Source organism: Protobothrops mucrosquamatus, unplaced genomic scaffold (genome assembly GCF_001527695.2).
Source record: "Protobothrops mucrosquamatus isolate PMUCROS unplaced genomic scaffold, P.Mucros_1.0 scaffold660, whole genome shotgun sequence".
Lineage (NCBI taxonomy): Eukaryota > Metazoa > Chordata > Lepidosauria > Squamata > Viperidae > Protobothrops > Protobothrops mucrosquamatus.
Genome location: NW_015386949.1, coordinates 59,695 through 84,615, shown reverse-complemented (window position 1 = coordinate 84,615; position 24,921 = coordinate 59,695). Strand labels below are relative to the sequence as shown.

The 24,921-nt window shown below is 41.9% G+C and overlaps 1 protein-coding gene across 1 annotated transcript; it reads left to right on the top strand.

Moving 5' to 3' along the window:
- Positions 1-10,298: 10,298 nt before the first annotated feature.
- On the top strand, positions 10,299-24,382 carry TSPAN3 (tetraspanin 3). The gene is made up of 7 exons (XM_015817986.1): positions 10,299-10,372; positions 18,455-18,646; positions 19,461-19,535; positions 20,134-20,235; positions 21,472-21,624; positions 22,798-22,881; positions 23,485-24,382. Exons 1-7 carry the CDS (start codon positions 10,310-10,312, stop codon positions 23,575-23,577), a joined length of 762 nt encoding a protein of 253 aa, XP_015673472.1. The 5' UTR covers positions 10,299-10,309; the 3' UTR covers positions 23,578-24,382.
- The last annotated feature ends 539 nt before the right edge of the window (positions 24,383-24,921 follow it).

Sequence of the window (24,921 nt, the reverse complement as noted above, 5' to 3'; positions counted from 1 at the left end):
TCAGGGTTGTTTTTTGAAAAGTATTCAGTATTGCACTGTGTGCCATTTTCCAAAGCAAAGTGAAAGCCAGCTAGGCTGACGGCCGCAAATGTTTCTTAAAGCTCAGCTTGGTGTGATAAGTAAACTGCACAACTACATTGGCTTTGTACAGGCAAGGTTCTGGGGAAGAAGTGGTCACATGAGCAAATACACACTGTGAGTTCTCTGAGAGCTGATAGTTTGGGCAGACACAATTAAATTGTGCCCCATTGCAGCTTCCTTTGGAATTGACCTCATAGCTGCTATCAGGATTTTTAAGTGATTACTTTTGAAAATCCAAAATTGTAGAGATATCACTGACTCTTATGAAAGTGCACATGAAAGTGACTCTAATAGAGAAATATAACTGCCTGAAGGTGTGTTTGGCCTTTAGACCTCTTTTCTGACTTCCTTAACCCGTCACACTGGCCTTTCCCTGCAGAGGCAATTTAATCCCACTGTATCTAATCTGTCTGCTCAGTGTGGTTAGGGTTGCTTGATTAGCTCTGAAACGGTGGAGCTGCTGACCAGTATTGAATTCCCAAATCTGGGGATGTTTGTTGGAACATGGATAGCTCTTGTGTTGAGCCTGTGCTTCTCTTCTGGATATATGTGCAATTTTTGGATATATTATAAGAAAAACTGTTTATGTTTACGTTACATTACAGATGTAACCATATATTAGACCTGCCTTCCCTTTCTCTTCTTATAAGGCACATAGATGCACAAAGTTGTGTGTTCTTTCTATGGATTGGTGTTTCTGTTTCTTTATTGTTAAACTGTGACTGATGTGTTTACTTCAGCCTTTGAGACAAATAGCCACTTTGAACAGAATATGCAGGTTTGGACCAGAGATTAAAAGATAATCTGCAGAAACTAAATCACTACATCTGATTTCTAGGCTCATGGAGTAGAATATGGCCCCTCACTTAATGGAAACTGAGCCCAGCATAGAATATGTGATGGCTTCTTAAAATGTTTGAAATCTTTCTGCTTCCATATCCATAGACAATTGGAGAAAGATTGACTAGAATTCAGGACAAGGGGTGTGAATGTTTTATTGCTTTAAAACAAAAGTGCAAAAATTTTTTGCATGCAAAGAGCCAGACATACTGAACACTAGAATGTGAGTTGTGGGTGTTGCACAATTGACCACCAAAACAAGCATTTGCTGTGAGTGCACTACAGAACTGTTTATTAAAAACATGAATTATGGTCCTGCTTGAAATAGTGAAAAGTGACTATATACACTTTTATGAGTGTACTTTGCTCACAGCCTGCTACTTGCTCTTCACGCTGGACTTTTTCTCCAATTAGGTATGCTTTTAATTGATATCTGCATGTACATAAACATTCATTTAGCTTTCTTACCACCATGGTAGGCTATATTCCATAAGGCCACTTTACATACTTTTGCGTGTAAGATAATTGCATTGTGTCCCTCTCATGTTGATATTACCTGTAAAATAGACTATTGAATGTTTAAAATGGCCATGCATATTTTATGCAGCAGTGCCCAAATGTCATGTTATCTTTCAGATATTATTAGCATTGTGCACTCCATTCAAGCAGAGGTATGTGTTCACTACCATCTCCTTTTTATATAATACTAGCTGAACTTTGAAAATGAAGGATAACTGATTGCTCTGTATCAGTGAATATTTCTTTGTGTGTGTGAGAGAGGGAGAGGGAGAGGGAGATGCAGAGGGATACATAAAGATGCAATATAGCTGAAGCTTCCACATTTGGTGGACCCTGGGACTGCTTTTGCAAACAATCCTATTGAAACCCAATTCTCATATAGATATCTGCCATTTAAGAGTTTAGCCAGTCCAAACTGATACAAAATGTTGCAGTATCATTTCTGAACAAAATGAAATTCTTCCTTGTTTTTATAAAAACATTAACAAATACAAACATACTTTTACTATACTTTAAATACATGTATTAATGGAGTGCAAGGGATTGTAATTTTCAAATAGCCATACTGACTGTAAATAGATATTTTTCTTACATAGATATATTTACAAATTGTAAATATATTTTTTTGGAAAGCTGCTGCTAAATTTATGTTAGCACAATATATACAATTTTTCTAATGGCAAACAAAAATTCTCTGAAATTCACTTTAAATTTAAATATTTGAATACAGTACACCCTGGAACATTTAGTGTCATTAATCTTTTCTGGGGTAAGAACATTGCCTCGTCACAGATATAAAGCTACTAAGAGGAGAATTCTGTGATGGGAATTGCCCAGTGCCACTACCAATTTAATAATAAAGTCTATATTAAAGAAAAGAGAATAAAATTACCTGTTCTGCATAGGAACTAACAATCTCACCAAGAGCACTATTTGGTTATGTAAATTTAAGAGTTCTATTGACATTATTGAAAATGAAAATGAAATAATAACATCTTCCAAATCTGCAATTTCTATAGAATAAAACAAGACACAGCTTTAAAATTATCTAGACAAAGTAAAACTGGGAAAATTCTTACATTTTTCAAATGATAACCAATAGGGAAGACGAACTACTGCTAATGCTGTTAAGAGACAGATCAGCCATATTTATCTACCTTACACAGTGCTGCAAAATCTAAAATGTGGAGAGCAGCAAAATTCAGAGAAGTGGCAATTTTCTTATTCAGAAGAATAAGAAAATATTCACAAGAAGCACGAAGGAGAAATCTTGGAGTCATTAGCACCTTTTTTCAATATTAAAAAGGTCTGAATGGTCCCCTTCCTGAAATGTGTTTAATGAGGCTTACGGTCTGCCTCAAGTGATTAATTATATAGCAATTTTTATGTCTCCCAGCCTGTTGCCCTGTTCAAGCAGAGCCTTCCGCAACTTGATGCCAGATCCCAGAATCTGTGGCCAGCATGATATTAGTTTTAGAAAAAATGTGCTAGCCTGGTCAAGAAATGGCTCTCCGGCCACGCAAGAGCAGAATTGTTTCTAAATGGCTTTGTTCTTAGCTGCTATCTACCACTCCAGCCCTCCCCAAAACACCTTCCTTATAAAGGAACAGATGTAGTCCTGGAAGTAGAGAACTGAACATGGAAATACTGTAGCCTCTCTTCCCCCGCCCTATAACTACTGTGCCTTTAATAATAGCACACATTTTTGCAAGTTGGTTTACACATTTAAAATACAGGTAGTCCTTGACTTAACAACCACAACTGAGCCCAACATTTCTGTTGTTAAATGAGACATTTGTTAAGTGGGTTCTGCCCCATTTTACAACCTTCCTTGCCACTGTTAATAAGTGAATCGCTGCAGTTGTTAAGTTAGTAACACGGCTGTTAAGTGAATCCGGCTTCCCCACTGACTTTGCCTGTCAGAAGGTCGCAACAGGGCAGCACATGACCCTGGGACACTGCAGCCCGTCAGAAATGTGAACCAGTTGCCAAGCATCTGAATTTTGATCACATGATCATGAGGATGCAAAGGTTGTAACTATGAAAAACGGTTATAAATCACTTTTTTCAGTGCTGTTGTAACTTTGAACGGTCACTAAATGAATTTGTAAGTCGAAGACTAACTGTAGATGCAACAAGGGAACTTCTGATTAATATCCATTCTATATTCAAGATACTGCTATTGTATATAGGCCTAAAAAAACAGCAAGGCCTCTGTCCAGTTGTTTCAGAGTAGCATAATTTAATGTTTGGTAAAAGAACTGGGGGAGCCAATTTGGCCTAGTGGTTAAAGGCATCAGGCAAGAAATTGTAAGAAAGTGAGTTCGAGTCTCGTCTTAGGTATAAAGTCAACTGAGTGACCTTGGGCCAGTCATTCTCAGTCCCAGGAAGGGGGCAGTTAGCAAACCAGTCTGAAAAACCTTGCCAAGAAAACTGTGGGGACTTGTCCAGACAAGTCTCTGAAACACAATTGAATGAAGGGGAGGGGGGGGTGAAGCCTAGGAGGGAAATTCCCTTGTTTGGTCTCATCATACAAATGGATGTACTTAGAAGTGCATTGTGAATCCTTGACAGAGTTAAATTGTTCCTAAACCTGTGTTTTCACTGATTGGAGCTACACTTAACTATTTGTAGGATTGCCATCCCTATATCCAGGAACTTTATTGAAAATTATTAATTCCTAATGAAATTCTCCCATAGCATTTCCCTTTCCATCCAACTTTTTGTTGGAACGCTGTTTGCTACAATGCTGAAGCAAGGTTGAATCGAAGGGGAAAACTGTCGGTTTAGCTTGTTCCAGAGCGCTTCCTTTAGCTTGCACGGATCCTGCTTCCAGTTCCTTGACTGTTCCTCTAGTCTCGGAATTAGAAAGTTTGATATATATTTTAATAATGGAAGGAAATTGTTGAGTGTCTATATTTTTATAAATGAATTCTACTGAACTACAAGCATAATCCAATTTGTTTTTATGCTAAGTGTATTATGTATTTGAATATACGTTTCTTGAATTTTAAAAATTCACATAGTAGGCCTCTCTTTCCAGGCGTTTGGAATAGGCACCTCCAGAAATCAGCTGAACTTTCCTCAATCTGATGCTCAGAGATGCTGGCGCTGCGGGCTGGGAAATCTGCAGATTTGTACTCCCAACCAAGCTAGAGGCCTCAGGCTGGGGAAGGTCTCCTCTAGAGCAAATTCCTCTACCAGCCTGCAGTTTGGTACATATTGTTAATGATGAGGACGGGCTTATTCCAAAATGATGTTTCCAACGTACCATTTGATGACTTGAATTCAGACTTAGAAAGGTTTTTTTTGTCCTGAGGTGGTTCTCTGTGTGTGATTTAAAAAAAAAAAGATTTAATTATGATGAGCAGTATGCGGAAAGATCTATTTTACTTTTTATTGGGAAGACAAAATATTTTAAGTCAAAAATTCTTATTCAGATACAGTTTTATATGATATTCCTTTTCCAGTGCCTCAAGATGATGGGTGTGTGTGTGTGTAAGACTCTGCCCCTCAGCAGATCATTGTATTTGGAGTTCACTGCATTGCTCTGTCGGGTGCTTCATCATATTTATATTTATCCATTCTTATAGCTACCTTATACCTTTTCTGTGTTCAGACGGCAGTTACACTTTGCTGTGGTACTTTGCAGTGTACTCTGTGACATACATGTTATTATGTAAATAAACCAGTTTTATTACACTGAAAAATCCAGGCATACCATTTCTTTCATTTTCTTATCTCGATGCTTTCAATATAAAGGAATTTAAATACTGCTGGGAAGCCCTCTTCTTTTAAGGATTCCTTAGTAAAAGATACTAAGAACTTCTCTTCATATCCTGTTTCCTCAACCCAGATGTCCTTTTGTGTGGCATGGGACAGCTCGCTGCCCTCAACTCGCCATGGCCAATTTGCCACAGGACAACTCACCATGGTACAATTTAACAATTCAATTATTTCAAACAAAAAGTGTATTTTAATTTTTGTCATTCACGTTTGTTTCATTCATTCTGCCCCTCCTTTTGCATCCATTCACTAATGATTCTATTCCACCATTTTTTTGATATTAGTATAACTCTTGTCCCGCAGCAAGTTTGGCTGTGGTGAGTTGACCATGGCAGCAAACTGACATAGACCCCTTTTATGTGACAGAACCCTCTTTAAAAAAAAAAAAAATCTCAGCCTGGCCCTTCAAAATGTAACAGACCCGAGTCGAGGGTGTTCCTTGCAGAGAATTTCCCAGGCATCTCACAGCTATGAAACCTCCCTGGGAAATGCTAAAATGTGTGGCATAAGGAACTAGTCAAGCAGATCAGATTTAAAGGATGAAGCTTCCCCTGTTCCCCATAGTTGTGCAGCATCTCTTCTCATTTTGACATATCTAGGTTGCACCCGTTTTTGATCCACGGGGTGAGATTTTAAACTTAGCATTTTTTGCTCACTTTTTTTTTCCTGAGGAGAAGAAGAAAAATAAATCGAAGCAAAGGAAAAGTAATCATGCTGGCTGGGGAATTCTGGGAATTGAAGCCCATACATCTTAAAACTTGCCAAATTTGAAAAACACCGCACTGCTGTTATACATATTACCACCATGCTGGAGAAAGCAAGAGAGGAAAGGCTTAATGACACCAGTGATTAATTCAAGCAAGGATCGTAATACGCACCTCAATTCAGGAGGAAACATAATTTCAGCTTCATCACCAATTAGTACTAATGGTTTTCCTGTTCTCTATTTCTACCTGTTGAAAAGAAAAGGCAACTCATTCAAACCATAATCCAATACGTAGTTAGGCAAGATTTCTTTTACGGGTATTAAAATATAGCTGCTGTTGTGATTTGTTTTGCTTTTCAAAAAAAAAAAATCACGTTCCTTCCAAATGTATTGACAGGGTGCCATCTAGAGGACGCAGAAGGACAAATCTCTGCCCCACCACACATTTTTCTTCTGTATTGTGTATGAACTTAAAACAGAAGTATTTTTTCCCTGTTACTATCTTGTTAACTTGCTCAATTAATCTCTGTTCCTTTTGTTAGCCTTCATTATTGACATTTGTTATATTTCCCTGTTGGGAAGTTTGATTTTTGTTCTATATTTTTAACTGCAGCCTTCTGCCCTTCCTTACCCATTTTTGCACAGATTAATAGAGCATTGAAAATTGCAAACAGCTTTGCAATCTTGGAAGGCTTCATTCCTACAGAAAGAAGTATACTTTTTTCCAGCACATAGGCATACATATATACTGTATACATACAGTATATGAAAATATCTCCATTCTTTATTAATATTTAATTCAGGGTCCTTATAACCCAGCAGATATTTTTCAGAGAATGCATCTGCTATGACTTTTGCTCTGCTTGTAATATGGTAAATAATATTAAGAAAGCCTAAGATCCGAGCTTTAAACCAAACAAAACACATCTTGTAGCATTGACTCATGACGTATTTTTTTCCTTAGAAAAATGGGTGAAGCAGCTAAAAGTCTTAACTAATGGGAAGTCTTGCAACAGGATACTTTCCTGTTTTCATTTTTTAACTTGTCAACTTTTATTGTCAACACCATATACAGCAGCCTGTGAATTGCTTCATACAAGCTGTATTTCAAATTCTGCCTCTGCATTCTTGACAGAAGAGTACATCCTATTCCTCTTTTATTTAAATGTCAGCTACCTCTTGTAATCAGATTATCGCATAATCACTTGCTCAAATCTGTCAGAAGTAATTAAAACACAGACTATACGCTATATCCCCCACACGCACACCTTTCGTGTTTATAAATCATTCGATTCCTGAAATCCAGATTGAAATAAACGGGAGATAAAATTATCCAGTGAATAAATTTAAGTTTGGAAGTAGAATTTGTGGGACAAACATACATCACAGGTGGAAGCTGTGAAGGTAAAATGTTCTCTCTTTTTTTAAGCCTTGTTTTCCTGAATAAAGAAACCACGGGTGGGTTTACACATCAATATTATCCCATTAGTGATCGGGAATCAGATCTAAAGCCAGACTGTATTCGGAGGGTGGTAAACTGTAGCAGGTACCCCTGTCTCTCTCGACAGCTTTTGATACCATCAGTCAGCTAACCTGTTTTGCAGGTTGGAGAAAGAATTGCGCTGGTTTCACTTTTATAGCAGGAGCAGCTTCAGAAAAATTGGCAAGCCTTCTATTTAACCCCTTGACATTTGAGCTCAGCCATCCTAGCAGGAGAGCAGTCTCAATTCAACATCCCCACGTTCCAATAGTTAAATGGAAATCCAGAGGGAATTGCAAGGCGGAACACCAGTTAACGGGCTAACTAGCCAGAAAAGCCCGTTTCCATGCAACTATTTGACCTCTGTGGCAAATCAGAAGATGGATTAATCAGCTTCAATAGGGTGGAGTTGTTTACTTTCCCCTTTGCACCCAAAATCCATCTTAGATTTGTTTTAATACCAAAGAAGAGGATTTAAGCAACTCCTGGACAAATTTTTTTAAAAAAGAAAACCTCATTCATTTAACACCCAGGACATTTAAGTTGGCAGATCTGTGCTGTTGAGGTGTGTTGTGCCTTGCCTCTTTGTGATAAATGTTAATTACATGACTCGGTTGTTAAAAAAATATATATTCTTCTCCACTACAAGGCTTCTTTTCCTGTACACCATTTCATTTAAATTCTGTTGTACTCAGGAAATAATCCATCAAAGTGGAAGAGTGGGATTATCCCCTCCGAGATATTCTAGATGCAGTCAAGCCCCTTGAAAAAAACAAAACGAAAAGCCAGAGGGAATCTTGGCATCCAGTGCTGTGAACTGATTTTCTCCTTGGCAGATCTAATGTAATGCCTCCTCCCCTGTGGGGTGGGTGGGGGAAAAAATTACTCTTTTCCCAGTTTATCCCCTCCTGGGATGGCAACAGATCAAATTGTAGCTAGCCTTCTCCAAACAACCCTTTCCAAAAGGGCCGAAGCCAAGAATTCTCTCAAATTCCACCCTGTGCATTATTCTTTTCATTACACAAAGATCGTTTCACAAAGTAGCAACCTTCACAAACCTGTGTGCATCAGTCTAGGGCAGTGGTTCTCAACCTGTGGGTCGGGACCCCATTTGGGGTCGATGGACCATTTCATGGGGGTCGCCAAGCAAGGCTGTCCGCCATTTTTTTTGTCCACCATTTTGTTTGTCTGCCATTTTTTCCCCCTTTTCTGGCGGGTGCCTTACCTCCCTTGGGCTGGGCCAGCTGGTGGTCGGCCTGCTCCGTCTCTGCCGCTTGCCAGCTACGCCTCGGCCGGCGCAGGGGGCGGAACCACGCATGCGTGGCGCTCCCGGGCAGGGAAAGTCCTCGACTTACGACCGGTTGGGTAGTCCTCGACTTACGACCGGTTTAGTCCTCAACTTACGACCGGTTGGGGTCACGGCATTAAAAAGGTTGAGAACCACTGGTCTAGGGGCCCTCCGTGTAAAAATAACCTGTCTTCTTTTTTTTGACACTGAATATTCCTTTCATGAGCTTCGAAAGGGGCAGTTTGAATAAAAAGGCTATCATTTGGAATAAAAATCAGGGCATGAAAGCATTCGATTTTGGCCACCGTGACCTTAAGTACAATCAGATCCTACTTTCTTTCATTTTTGTGGGGCCTTAGATCACAGCCACTTTTTATTCCACGGGGTGTCTTATCTGTAGTCGACATTTCCAGCACCTACAGACCAAATCACAAGCCGAGTTCACCCACGGCATGGAAACCGCCTGTTAGTTTCATAACAGGGTTTGCTGCCTAAGATACCCTTCCTGAGCTGACCTCTTAAGCTTGGCTGTGTAGCTGTAAGCCTAGTTTATGACAGTGAGAACAATTAACCAGTGGAACAACTTGCCTCCAGAAGCAGTGAATGCTCCAACACTGGAAGTTTTTAAGAAGAGACTGGACAGCCATTTGTCTGAAATGTTATAGGGCAGACATGTCAAACACAAGGCCCGGGGGCCGGATGCAGCCCGCAAAGTGGTTTCATGGGGCCCGCGAAGCCATCCTGGAAACAGTGAGGGAATGGCCCCCGCTGCATTGGCCCTGGCGCAGGCCGGCCGGGAGGGAGCCAATGTACAATTTTGTGGTGGCCATCTTGGCACTTGCCCCGGTGGACCATGCCTTGGCACTTGCCCCGGTCCCATCCCCTTCTGCCAGAGACCCTCAGATCTGTCCCACTCCTGCCCAGGCCCCCATAGGCACCCTTGATGTGAAAGATGTAGAACTGGGCACACCCACCCAGTAGGCCACACCCACTCCATCCACACCCATCCAGTAGCCTGCACCCACTCTGGCCACACCCACCTGCCCCCCCCAGGGCAACTGCAATGCTGATGCGGCCCTCAGTGAAATTGAGTTTGACACCCCTGCCTGAGCAGGGGGTTGGACTAGATGACCTCCGAGCTCCCTTCCAACTTTATTATTATTATTATTATTATATCACTCTTTCTCCCCCGCAGCAATACTGCAGCCACAACCCAGCTTCGCAAAACTCCCCAGGGAATTGGAAAAATAATAATAATAATAAAAGAACCCAAATCTTATTCCAGCTTGGAATGCTGGGCGTTGTAAATCCCAAACCTATCCGGGCTCAAAGGGGCTTCCATTCGGCCGGACTACAATTCCCAGCAGCCCTCCGCATCACGTGGGAGATGCAGACGGGCCCGCCCTTCGCCTCGCAAGCTGGGCCGCCGTCACGTGACGAGGCCGGCGGCCATTTTTAAGTCCCTGCTCTCCTCCATTCCCCCCCCACTCCTGAAGCGGCTCCGCCTCCATCCGGGTCCTGGGCAGGGGTGGAGCTTGAGAGCGGCGGCGGCGGCTGAGGCGGCTGAGGCGGCCCGAGCGGGGCGGGAGGCCGCGGGACGGCGGCGGCCATGGGGCAGTGCGGCATCACCTCCTCCAAGACCGTCCTCGTCTTCCTCAACCTCATTTTCTGGGTAGGCGGCCCGGGGAGCTCGCGAGGGGCCCCCCTTCCTTTCCGCCCTCGCCCCCTTGCGGGGACCAGGCCTCGCTCGAGCCCGCGCCTGAGGTGGCGGGGGGTGCGGCCTCGTCCCTCTCCCCGCCCGGGGGTCCCTTCTCGGCTTCTCCTTCCCGCCTTCGGAGGGTTTAGGGCCGGGGAGTCCGGGGGAGACCCCCCCATACCCCGCTCTTTCCTGACGGGGAGGGGGGGGACCAGGCCCGGAGTCCTCCCTTAAGGGGAGGGGGGAGAGAGGAGGGTCCTCTTGAGGGTCCCGTAAGGGGGGGGTGAGCCTTCTTCATTCCCCCTTTCATCCCCTCAGTCCCCGCCCCCCCCAGGAAAGGGGTGGTGCCAGGTTTTTCCCTTTTGAGCTCATCCTTGCTGGGTTTCTGTGGTGGGCGGGGGGGGCTGGTTGTGAGCTGCACGGAATTGGCTTTCTTTAAAGGGAGGGGGCTTCCCCTAGGTTTTTAAGTAAATAAATGTTCGGGTGGGGGACTGGGAGGGATGAAAGAAGGTATTACCTTGGGGGGGGGTCCCCTGAGAGTCGCACAGGAAGGGGGGTTTGACTCTTCTTAATGCCCTCTTTTGACCCCCTCCGACCTAGGAAAGTGGGGGGAGGTGCCAGGTTTTTCCTTTTTTTTTTTTAACTTAATTGTTTCCGGGTGATTATAGCTTTGCTGGTAATGGGCCGCACAGAGTTGACCCGTCTCTCTATTTATAGACAAGATAAGAATGGGCTGCAGCCATGTTTTAAGTAAAGAAAATGAATAACGTGTCCAGGCCATCAGTGCTAAGTTTACAGGATTTGGGGAGAGAGAGAGAGAGAGAGAGCTGCCTGGACTGCAAATTGGTGGTTGACACACAAACTTCATAAAATTATTCTTATTTTTGGGATACGCCTCTTCCCGAGGCAGTTGGAGACCCATCCCAAGTCATGGATGGATGGATGGATAAATCGTTGTTTCATTTGATTACTGCTTTGAATCTTGTCCCTGTTGGGCAATGCCATAAAGAAATAAAGGGTACCCCCACCTCCTTAGGGGGAGGCAAGATGAGCATCCCCCATACTTATTACCCTGTGATTCTGGCAAAGCTTTTAAACCCCCCCCCCCCCCGAAAAAAAAAACATGGGATACTGTCTCTGGAATGGGAGTCACAGAAAATGGGAGCAGGAGGGTCTGATGAGCAAACCTCAATTTATTACAGGAAGTAACCCAAAGGATCTGCCTGCTCCAAAATGCTGAGCTCAGATGTGATTTGGGAATTGGACCAAGGACAAAAAAAAAAAGACAATACCTCTTTTCTTTGTTGTGTCACCCTCAGGCCTTTGTCTGCTTTTAAGAGCAGGGTTTCCACTGGGCTGAAAGCCTTATTAAGGCTGCAGGCGTCCTTAGCCCTGCATTCAGTTCATCCTTAAAGTAGATCAGCCGTCTCGGGCTTTAATCTGGTCTTGGCCAATCTGGGCATGGTTGGCAAGGGGGTGGAAGGAGATGAAAGAGAATGGAAAGACTCAAAAGGCTGCCTTTTATTCTGGGGCTCCTTTCATTGTGGCAGCTAGACAGCCATCACTCAGGGAGGATTTAATTTAGAGTCCTGCAGTGTGGAGTTTGGGGGGGGGGGTTGCCTTGATCGCCTAAATGGCTCTTTGTTATTCTGGAAGGAAAATTCAGAAGTCTCAATAAGGGAGAATATTTGTAGCTCAGGATTGAAAGGAGGGGTCCTCGGTGCCCTCTGAGCATGATAGTTTTCTTGCAGATGTTTCATTACCCAAACTAGGTAACTTCATCAGAGCACTAGTTTGGGTAATGAAATGTCTGCAAGAAAACAACCAAGATCAGAGGGCACCAAGGACCCCTCATTCAGAAGTCTGGTAGCACCTTTTATTAAATAGTATAAGTTTTTAAAAGCTGCAGCTGACTTCATTGGATGCATAGACCGATAGTGTGAGCTGCATATCATAGAAGCCGATGCCTTTTAATAAAATGTGTTAGTTTGAAATCAGCCAGACTCCTGATTTTTTGTGACCATAGACTAACAGGGCTATGTTTGTGCTGCATGTAGAAGATCACAGAAATTGCTAAAGAGCAAGTAATTGAAAATTGCTATGTATGAGGTCACAAGAGTAAATTTTCTCCTAGTTAGTGATGCCATTTGAACTTTACACTATGCCGAAGATACTGCTGTGAGCTATACTGTTTGTATGAATCTCATTTCCTAATTTCCTTGCCATTTTAGAGGAACCCTGTATATAACGAACGGAGAAGTAAGGTTGAATAGTAAATAGTGCTATCAAAGCTGGCAAGGAAAGCTGATCCCCTCCTGTAAATCCATCTGGGCCTCTCCCATCTAGCTTCACATCTTTGCTCCAGCTTTTCTTCCCTCAGTTTAGAGACCAGGAACCCACCATGGTTGCTTAGCAACAGATAACCTCTGGGGTTAATCCCAGCCTAGAGAAATATGAATGGATGAAGGGCCAGCACAGACCACATTTCTCAAGGATGGCCATCTCTGCCGCTTACATGAGCTCCTTACAGTCAAATTTCAGTTTGTTCCTTGATATTTCAAAATAATTTGAAATGTTCTGCATTTGTAGAGCATATTAAAATGGTGCGTGCATGTTAGTACAGCAAGAATGCAGTTAAGCTGGATAGAAGAGAGGAAGAGCGTCGTGCTATGAACTTGGGAGCCACAAGAGCTGATTGCTTGAAAGAACATAGCTTCAAACCATGATAGTAAATAAACACAGTGCAGACTTTTGGAGCTGATGAGTTGGAATTTAATTCCTGTCATTCTAGATTCATTCTCCCAGCTATTTTAAAAATAGACCTTAGAAAGGGGCAAAGAGGGCCTTAATGCTATACAAACAAAAATATTGCTGTGAGTAATGCTTACATGTTTTTTTAAAACAGTTGATGTCCAGCTTTTTCAGTGATGAATGATTATTCCCATATAGATATATCCCTTATGTGTATATTAACTAAATATCAGATAAAGCCCTGATTGGTCTTCTAGTTTTTTGACTGCACTTTTGAAATGCTGTGAAAGAACTGCAAAGGAACTCTGATGGCAACTTACTTTTATCTTCACGAGGCTCTTAATTATTTTCATTTTATTCTGTGTTATTTTCAGGACTTCAAGGTGACCTACAGATCACCTCTTCCTCCAGTTTTTCCCTGTAACAGCCTTGTAGGTTGGACTGAGTGAAAATGACTGGTCTAAAGTTAGCTAGGATCTTCCATGATTGAAGGGGACGTTGAAACTGGGTGCCCTTTTAATTCAACATATCACCATTACATCATCCTGATTCTTAATGATGCACTTATATACGATTAGTCTGAACAGATTTTTTTTTTAATTCTCTTTAAACATAACGTGGACTATGTTCTAAGTATACCAGATAAAGGTAATTAACCTGGTTTAGATATCACTTTTGTGACATACTCCAGCCTTGGCAATTTTAAGACTTGTGGACTTCAATTTCCAGAATTCCCCAGCCAGCCATAATGGGGATAACGTTGAGATTTTAAGGTAGTATTATAAAACACCCAAACATTTCTTTTGTATGATTGTGGAATTTTGGCCTTCTTGGTAAGGCTTACGAATAAGATTTGTGTGTTTTGCAAAAAACAAAGTAACTGCATACTCAGCAATTACTGTAAGTGGAAACGCATGTGATTTTTCTGATTTGTTCTGTTTTTTGTTTTTAGACCACAGAGATGGTTTTGGACAGAATTGTCATAAGCTAAATGAAATTTCATGTGCTGAACAAATGTTTAATACTATAAAAAGTTAAAACACAGCTTGCTGTGCTTTAAGAAATAAGTCAATGAGCAGGAAGTACTTTTAGATGTTCTTAAATCATCCTGAAAGTGCTAAATGGTACATTTTTGTGAGGATAGTTAAACAGACAGTGGTCTATAATATAGATTTTCCTTCACAGAGTAGTTTATTTACTAGAAAAACAATGACGGGGGCATTTTTCTAAGTTCATTTTCTGTGACTCTAATATTTCTGAAGTGAATTATATGGTATAATTCCCAGAGAAACTTAGAAATGCTTGAAGTAGCAGGCACACATCATCAGTATCAGTTAAGGGTTTATGAAAAAAAAATACTGCATTAAAACCTAATTACTGCTGCTAATTTTTCACATAGCTTGCTAAAATGTTTGTGTGAAAACTAGTCTTTTGAATGAAAATATAGTACTGTTAGAATCATTCAGCCATTACAATTACAGTTCAACTGCTTCTAAGTGGAAGAAGTAATAGGACTAAGAGATATCTAATGAAATTGATTAAAAACATAAAGATTCAGATCCCTTGATTTACAGAAGTCACTGTGGCAAAATATGATAAAAGAAAATAAAAGAACAATAAATGCTAAAATGTACAGATTCTAATTTTTCCTTGTATCTAATGAAGTGGACTGGGACCTGCAGAAACGTATGTGAAAATAAATTAAGACTTTATAAGATGCCACAAGATTTACAATGCTTCCCTGCAGGAATCTCTATAACTTGTTATTCTTTTGAGTAATGATGGCCTGAATGTACAATTCTGTAAAAGTAATAGAAATGTGTGACAACTGTAGAAGCAGATTAATGAAATGGAGCACAGATAGGCCTGTTAGCCGCTGTAAGAAGTCACAAGAGCCTGTATGATGTTGAATTATCAGGTGCTGGGATGGCCAAACAGTTGTTTCCTGTCTTGCTTTTGTGGGTTAAGAAGGAGCTGTCTCTTGCTCAACTGCTGTGGAAAAACTCACTTGTCTTGATAGTGTAATCCAATAGGACTCCTCTTTATATTAACAAATGTGTTAATATAAAGGAAGCGTTTTCACCTCCTAGCCTTTTATCACCTAAGATTTTATTTTATTTTTCACAAAGGAAGTATTTCCCACCTAGCTTTTCATCAGTCAGCATGCCTAAGACCTTACTTGAGTTGAACATAGGTTTTAAAACATGGCCAAGTTAGTTTTCATATAGCATGTAACAAAATTTGAATTGTACCCGAACCACTTCTGAGTGGCCGTTTTCCAGAAAAACATATAAATACTGTCACATGTATGTACCTCAGCTCACCACGAGACTAAAGCCTACGGCTGCATCGATAAACAGGTTTCATTGGGCTCCAAATCCATGAATTATTACTAGATAGAAACTTGAGAACCGCTACTAATGTTCTCGCCAAACGTAATTTGAACACAGTTTTTGGAGAGTCCTTAATTGGGAACAATGGGCCATAGTTGCTTGAAATGCATCAGTAAATGTGTCGATCTTGGCATTTCTCCAGATACTCTTTCATAGCCGTTTTGAATTGCATAACCATCTTGGAAGGTGGTTTCCTTTGTACAATCCAGGAACCTGGTAGCGCTGAAGATTCAGTTCAGATTACAAAGCCACGTGACCCAGCACAGCAGAGAATAAGGGCATTGTTAAGATCTCTCTCTCCCTCTGCATACCTTTCTCTTTTATTTTGCTCCACATCTCCGCTGCCACGTATTCGGGCACTTTATCTCGGCCCTTAACAAAGTGGGCCTTTCTTGAGAGAAATGCCTTTGTAACTTGATAACTGTTCTGACTGATGTTGATCATTTCTACCCTCTTTTTCCAGTCCTGATGTTCAAAAATGTTGTGTTTTGGAATGCCAGTTGCTGAGAAAGTCGATGAAAGACTCTTTTGTGTGTTGGCTTTCCAAAAACTGGTCAGACACGTAAGGAAAACCGAATACTGACCTGGCTAAGCCTTTGGTCATGTCCAGAAGAATTCATCTTCAGGAACATTTTTTTAAAAAAATTTCAAATACATCCTTCAAGTAGCTCAGACAGACAGAACTAGGAGCTGTCATGAGTAGGATACATTATGCCCAGTTGTAAAATAGGAAAACAAAATCTGTATGCAGAAACAAATGAAAGCTTGCATAAGATGCTCTAATTACAGTACTGCCTTAATGCAAAGTCACAGATTCTGTCTCTTCTTTAGTTGAGGTGATGTCAGACAGATCATGTTTTGTTAAATGCGTATTGATTTATATAAAGTTATTCAGTGAGTTATTTTTTCTTCTAATGAATTCTAACAAATTAGTGCCTAAATAAATTAGGACCTGATAATCTAAGTGAGGCTTCCTCTGTGATGGCAAAAATACAGATATGTCATTAAAGTACAGAAGGAAGAGAGGAGACTGCGCCAGAATCTTTCTAGGCTTTCCTTTTTCTTCGCCATCCAGCATCTCTAATGATGAGGGAGATGATACCATTAACAAGCTATTTTTGTGCTCCATTGCTAGGCAACCGTTAATAATTATAGTATTCCCCATCTCTTGGCTGGCTCTCAAATCCGAAAGATCTTAAAATGCACTCTAAAAATTTGAATTTCTTGGTTGACTGTGTACAAAAACTATTGGCTGTATTAATTCGTGCTCATGGAATAGGTTCATTCCATTTATGTTACTGTCACAATACTATAAATAGAGAGATTAAAAGCCTCAGCAACTGATTTATGACTGATGAATCATTGCTGAGTTAATCTTTGATCCTTGCTTAGACGCCACATGTCGGAAGCTGTTGTACCTTATTTGGCTCACACAGAATGCACACATTGGGCTTGGCTTTTGAGTTTGGCTTACTGTATTGTGTTGTGTGAACTTAGTGATTGTAGCTCGTAAACAGTTGTTTATAGTTGAGTATTTGTGCCAGTCTGTTGATTTATTCAATAAACCATAATTAAGTTGTGGCATAATGTGTGCGAACACAACTTTCCTCCATCTGAAGAACATCTGGAGTAATTGGCAACAGATCTAAGGCTTAACTAGCAGTTTTTCCCAACCTAGTCCAGGATCTGACTCTGGAACTATACATGCAAGTTTGTACAAGTTTATGCACACCGATCGTCGATAAGCATTTGGACAAAAGTTGGTGGGGTGATTTAACTCATAATCTTGAAACATCTCTACCATATAGGGAAATGAAATGTTTCTGCTTTTATGTGGTTTTTTGCAAATAGATCCCCATGACTGTGGCCATGTGCTTTTGATTCCTTCCCAGGACAGAAGAGGGTGGCTTCCCTCCAAACATATTTTGAGATTGTTGTTGTTGTTAATTGCGAAGTCGTGTCCGACCCATCACGACCCCATGGACTCCAGGCCTTCCTGTCCTCTACCAGCTTCTGGAGTCCATTGAAGCTCACGCCTCCTGCTTCAGTGACTCCATCCAGCCACTTCATTCTCTGTCGTCCCCTTCTTCTCTTGCCCTCCATCTTTCCCAGTATCAGGCTCTTCTCCAGTGAGTCCTTCCTTCTCATTAGGTGGCCAAAGTACTTGAGTTTCCACTTCAGGATTTGGCCTTCTAAAGAGCAGTCGAGGTTGATCTCCTCTAGGACTGACCAGTTTGATCTCCTTGCAGTCCAGGGGACTTGCAGGAGCCTTCTCCAGCACCAGAGTTCAAAGGCCTCCATTCTTTGTCGCTCAGCCTTTCTTACGGTCCAACTTTCACAGCCATAGATTAGTGATGTGAATTTTAAGTCTACTCCTGTCTTAGCTGCAGTAAAAAGCAGAGGGGGGGGGAAAGGGGCCAGTTGATGTTTTTTCTTGGTTTGAAAAGTTCCTTCTCAGTAGTTAGATTAGGAACGCTTCGGTTGTGTGTCCTTATTTCCACTGATATTGAATGAAAAAATGAAATGCGGGCATATCTGTTAAGGGCATCTTCATACAAATTCAAAGGATAGGTCTTGTAACTTTAAGCAGGCTGTACTTGCCACTGGAATTGCGTAATGCGAATTACAAAGCATGGAATAACATAAAAACCCTCCTGCCCCCAATCCCCCTCTTCCAAACTTTAGCTTACAAAATTGGGGTCAGCCTTAGTGGTAGACCAGGGGTAGGCAACCTCGGCTCTTTTATGACTCATGGACTTCAACTCCCAGAATTCCTGAGTCAACTATGCTGACTCAGGAATTCTGGGAGTTGAAGTCCATGAGTCATAAAAGAGCCGAGGTTGCCTACTCCTGTGGTAGACCAAGGAGGTCTTCTTAGTGGCTTTTATTTTTCTTATTTTCCTTTGTTTCCTAGGCTGCTGCAGGCATCCTGTGCTATGTGGGGGCTTACGTCTTCATCACCTACGATGACTACGATCACTTCTTTGAAGATGTCTACACGCTCATCCCTGCAGTGGTCATCATAGCGGTGGGGACACTTTTATTTATCATCGGTCTGATTGGCTGCTGTGCCACAATCCGGGAAAGCCGCTGTGGCCTCGCCACGGTAAGTTTAATATCAGGAAGCAATTTCCTGTTTTATGGGCTTTCTCTGGACGCACTCACACACACCCCCTTCCAGCTGACTTTGTACATTTTTGCTTGGCCTCTTTGAAATACACACCGTCAGCTCCTACAGCAGACTGTAACCTGGTTAAAGCAGCAGAAAGATGCATCTGATACCGAACACCTTATTAATGGCTAAAGCATCAGCCTGCCTACAAGGCATATCGGATTCCACTCAGGTATCTCTAGCTCAGGGGGGAGAAAACTCCATTTGAAATGCTAGAAAGCCCATTATACATTAATGTAAGCAGTCCTGCGCTGTTCTCCCCCCCCTCAAGTTAGTCAGCCTTTGAAGTTGTTCTTGTGCAAAACAAGAAGCAAAGCTGTTTTTATCAGTTTCTTTAGATGATCAATACATAAATGCTTCCAAATACCTTAAGAATTTGGTCCTGTAAAAGAGGTGTGTAGGCTCATTCATGTTAAAATCACAGAAATAAGGCCCTGCAAGGAATTGGGCAGACGATTGACGATTAGGAACCTGGTGAGCAGTTTAGCTTCTTATGTTGTCACGCTGGCTTCCTGCTCAACTAAAAGCAGTCTGATAAATCCCTGGTTCTTATTCCCCGTCCCGCTGATTTCCTGGGTATTGCTATAGCCTGCTCTTGCTGTGTCATTTTTAAATTGAAAGATATGGTTCAGCTACAGAGTCTACCTTTGTCCCTTCACCTGAAGGGAATGGACCAACAGCCAACAATAGCAATGCGCATATTTCGTTATGCTTGTGAATGAACATAAATTTTATTTCTTTCTTCCAGTTTGTGATCATCCTTTTGTTGGTTTTCATCACAGAAGTGGTGGTAGTGGTTCTGGGCTACATCTACAGGGCAAAGGTAATTATCTCTCTTCTGAAGTGCTGATACATAATTAGCTCTGGTAGCTTTATTCGAGCTTTGATACCAGCTGTGGTTCTGTGAAGCAAAATTGTGGGAAGTTCTTGGATTAAATTAAAAGCAACGTGCTTCTTGAGAAGTAATCAAAACTCCTCGGAGTTCAATAATGTTTCAAATCAAGCGGTTGAATGCTTTACACAAGGGTTAAAAATACGGATTTTCCTTCCCTTTTTTTTTAAAGTCTTAAAGTCCTGTAGAAAATGTTTGTTAAAGCTCTGAAATAAATCCTTGGGGACTTTGCTGCTTGTAAGGGTGTCTGGGAACATAGAGACTTTGACCAGGTTCAGAAATGTAGCAACATGGATAGGAGAAAATGCCCAGCATTCAACCCATTTGTCCCTCTAGACTTGTGGGATACAGAAAACAGACCTTGGCGAGGAGATCTCAAGAAGACAAATGATAGCATTCAAGAAGCCCTATAGAGCCAACCCCACACAAAGCCTTTCTGCAAAGCACTGGGTCAGTTTGGATGGCCGGCTGGGGTAGCAGGCTCCTCCTGGCCACAGAGAGACAGTTTAACCTGTGTTTGTTCTATCAGGTGGAGGCCGAAGTGGATCACAGCATTAAGAAAGTGTACGACACGTACAACGGAACAAACCCGGATGCTGCCAGCCGGGCGATTGATTATGTGCAGAGGCAGGTAAGAGTCAATACAAACACAGCTGTTGGTGCCAAAGGTGCAGAAATTGTTTTCCTCCAGTACAGGCCCTCCCTTCCCATGACACCACAGCTACTAGATGGTGTAAGGAAGCTTCCTTCCTTCCTTCCTTTTCTGCCCTCAGGGAACCTGACCTTTTCTCTTCACCCTTCTTGCTGGTGTCTCTTTCTTTGTGTTTCGCCCTTCTCTGCTGCAGTCAGAAGCAGCATGGGCCAGGCCCAGATTTTAGTGGGAATTGGGTATAGATTTGGGGGCTGGAAGCCAGCTTAGGCTGCATGTACTGATACGAGCTGTGCTTGCTATCTCATTTAACAACCTTTCAAAGTTGTGATGGTGTTAAAAACAACAGCTTTGCAACGACCTTGCGCTTACAGCCATCGCAACATCCTGTGGTCACATGGTCACCGTTAGCATGGTTTCTAGCCAGCTTGCGACAAGCCCCTAATGGAGAAAGCAGAAGTAAAGCCCCAAGCCGCCGCCGCTCCATGATGTCTCGCTTTATGACCGCAGTGACTCACTTAACAACCAAATGGGAAATTACATTGTAAAGCCTGTCACTTCCACTTAGCCTCCCTGGTGCATGGCGACAGAGTTGCCTGTCCCAATTGTAGTCTCTAAGCGAGGACTGCCTGCAAGGAATAAATTCCATTTATTAATGAAACAATGCATCTATTAAGATTTTAGTATTAATCTTAATTTCCGGTTTAATTTGGTTTTACACATTTTTAAACCCTCTTTTAAAATTGCTGGGGAGTTACAGTATACTCTCCTCTTTCCCTGGAGGAAGATCTTGCTTGTTTGTGGGTATCTGAAGGGTGGGGGGGGAGAAAACAAGGCTTGCCATGTGCGGATTCTTCAAAGGGATGGAGGGCAACGTCTGTGATAATGACAGACCCTGCAGAAATGCTGCTGGGGGACAAAACGTGACATTTCCCAGACGACGCTGTGTGTTTTGAAACCAGCCTTTGTCAACGTTCTGAATCATTTTGGAAAGGGAGAAGACTCTGTGGTTTGGGCAGAATTAGATATAATTGCAAATAAGAGAGATGCGGTCCTCCTGCCCCCAAACATTGTGTGTGGGTGGGGTGTTGTTTATTTATTTAGCTGGCTGAGGAATTCTGGAAGTTGAAGTCCACGTGTCTTAAAAAGTTGCAAAAGTATTGCATGAGTTCTCAAAAAAAAAAAATGACTTCATTTTCTGGATGCATTCTGTTGCAGCTGCACTGCTGTGGGATCCACAACTTCACCGACTGGGAAGCGACCGCCTGGTTCAAAGAAACGAAAAACCACAGCGTGCCCCTCAGCTGTTGCAAGGCCTCCGTCAGCAACTGCACGGGAAGCTTAGCTCGTCCTGCTGACCTTTATTCTGAGGTTACTGTCTGGTCTTCGTTTTGCCGGATTGTCGATAAAAGCTTATGTTGGAAGGAGATTTGTGCAAGTCCAGATCTTCATTTAAATCCAGCACGATAACTATGCCATTGTAGCTCTGTTAATTAAGATCCTGCTGTTTAATTAGAAATCAAGTGGTCATCTCTATATGGATTGGGCGTGCCTTCTCTATATAGGCTTCATTCTTTTAGAGCAGGGGTCCCCAATCTTGGCAACTTGAAGACTTGTGGACTTCAACACCCAGAATTCCCCAGCCAGCATAGCTGGCTGGGGAATTCTGGGAGTTGAAGTCCACAAGTCTTCAAGTTGCCATGATTGGGGACCCCTGTTTTAGAGAACTTCATTTTGAAAATATTTTTGTCCCACCTTGGAGAATTCAGACATTTATAAACTCTGTATAAGAGGCAGCGCTTAGTGCTATTTTTCCACTGTTGTCCGTACCATTCTGCTACTGTTCCAGCCCTTTTATAATATACTGCAAATAAAACTGCCTTTTATGACCTTGTAATCCCTTAATTTGGAGTAGGGTCCGGGCAACTGGATGGAGCTGAGTGTTTACTGGCCGGATGCCCTTCCTGATGCCATGTGGAGCTCGTAGCAGATATTTTTTCCTTTCCAACTCAGGATAGAAACCTCTGCCACGACCTAGGATTGAACCGCCCTGAGTCCCGTTGGGAGAAGGGCGGGATATAAATCAAATAAAATAAATAAATAAATAAATAAATAAACTCTCAACCTTCCGAGTGAGAGGCGAGCATCTTCGCCACTAGGCCACAATGCCGCCCTTATAATGTACTGCATATAATATAGTTCCTATATGTTGTGTTGGGGCAGTAATTAAATTTGTTTTCTATTGTTATATTGTATTAGGAAATGTCTTGCGTTGATTATTATAATTTACCAGTACCTGCTTATGTTGTGTGTGTCTTTCCCTTTGTATTATGTTGTATTTCTTTTTTATTTACCTTTACTACGCTTAGTTAGAAACAACTGCCACTACTGCCCTCATACATATTAAAAAAAAATACAATAAAATGTACATTTTATAAATTACATGGCTATCAAAGTGTTGGGAGATTGCAGCTGTTCTAGAACGCAGCATTAATAAGCTTGAAAAATTGTTTCCTCAACTGACAGACTCTTTTGTTTTTTCAGGGGTGCAAAGTGTTGGTGGTAAAGAAGCTACAGGAGATCATGATGTACGTTATCTGGGCTGCCTTGGCATTTGCTGCTATTCAGGTAGGGTTCAGCACTCTCTGGTTTCTTCTACTTAGATTAAAAACAAAACTCTTAATTTTCTCTGCTTGGACGCATAAACGCCCCTTGAAAAGTTGCAAATAGTTAAGGCCGTTCCAGCTAGGTCAGCTAATATTTGATGACAGTTTACAGCTTTTGAGCACAAAAAAATATAATTGCAACCTTGTAAAAATGTGACATGAGGTTATTTCCAGGATTTATAGCTCAGCTGTGTTTTCTCAAGGTCCGTGTAAATAGTGCCTTGGACACAAAGCACACAAATGTCAGGACATTACAACTGTTGTAAAAAAGAAGAAGAAAAAAGCGTTAGATGAGCAGACACAAGCAAAAAAACAACAACCCCTCAACCCCATCACCTTCTTTTCAATAAAACCACAGAATAAACTCAGGATTGTTTTTAAGGGGGCTTGTCTTGCAGGGGCAAAAGTAATTCCAGGCTACAGAACCAAACAAGGGTAGAGCCCAGATGTCCTGAAGCAAAGTAGGTTGCAATCTGCATTGTGTCCCCAGTCAGCTTGCCAAAAACCAATTCTTAATTTAAATCATGCTGCTCAGTACTCCGTTTCCTTCTCTTCCCCCTCGCAGCTGCTGGGCATGCTCTGCGCCTGCGTTGTCCTCTGCAGGAGGAGTCGGGATCCTGCTTACGAGTTGCTCATCACCGGGGGAACTTACGCCTAGAAGAAGCCGCAGGCGAAGCGTGGAGTCCGTTTCCTCTGCTCAGAAGCCAGCTTGGCAGCGTCACCGGCCGCAGTAGTTCCACAGACTCTGACTTGGCAGCAATCACCTCTTTCCTAAACCTGGACAATTAGCACCTCCACCGGTGACGGGCAAAGCTTGGCTTTCAGTCCCTTCCATATTACCGACTCCCGCGCCTTTGGCCAGCTTCCCACTTATCTGTCCATGGTAGCCCACCAAATAACACTAGTTTTTTAACCATTTTATTTTAAATGGCATGAAAGCTACGGGTGACCTAACTACGGCTTTAAAAGGGTGCAGTGATTTATTCTTACGTCCTTCAGAGTTTGTTGGGTGGCATCACTAGTCAAGAGTTGTGCGAGGGAAGTCGCTTATCTTAATTTTGTGAGATTTAATTCTGCTGCTGCTTGCCTCTCACCAGTGTTTTTGTCTTGGTTTTTTTTTTTTTTTAAAGCAAAGCATTAAGTCCAGTCCAGGACACTACGAAACGACTACTAATCAGAATTTTAGAATCCTATTAGTGCATCTCTCGACTTCCTTAAATTCAAATGAACAAACCTTCCGAACTTTAGCGTGTTTAAAAAAATACGAGCTGGCTTTTTCAGGAGTGTAATGTCCGCACTACTGTTCTATGATGAGATTTTCATTTTTTACTATAATGGGTCTGTCTCTGTATCGAGTGACTTGTTATCCTAGAGTAGCAAAGTAGAATGTGATAAAGTGAAATGTAAATAGGAAATAGGAAACCAAATTAAATAAATCTTCTGTACATCTCCCCCAAACTAAACCATGGTTAACCTTTTTAATCGTTGTTGTTTTTGAGAGTTTTATCCAGTGCCGCACTGTTTTCCATACACTGTACAATGACTTATACGGATGAATTTTTAAGTCTGGGCCTGTCCTAATTGCAGTAAAAGACCAAGAGGAAAAAAGAGGTCAATTGAGGTTGGTTTGCCTTAGTCTGAAAATATTCTCTTGCTTAGATTGCTTGTCCTCATTTCCACTAATATTGAACGAAAAATGATTTTTTTCCCCGCAGACTGCAGGTTATCAGAGCTGATCATCCTTGCTCATAAACCCTCCAAATTTCCTTTTACCCGATCTGTATCAGAGTGCTGTGTGGAGGTCCGTATTCATTAGCCTCACCTGAAGCAATAGATCAGGGATGTCCAAGCGGGGCAACTTTAAGACTTGTGGACTTCAGTGATGCATGACTGGCTGGGGAATTCTGGGAGTTGAAGTCCACAAGTCTTAAAGTTGCCCAGGTTGGACATCCCTCCATTAAATGTTCTCGGATGGAGAACATGGAGACCTCTCCGTGTAAAG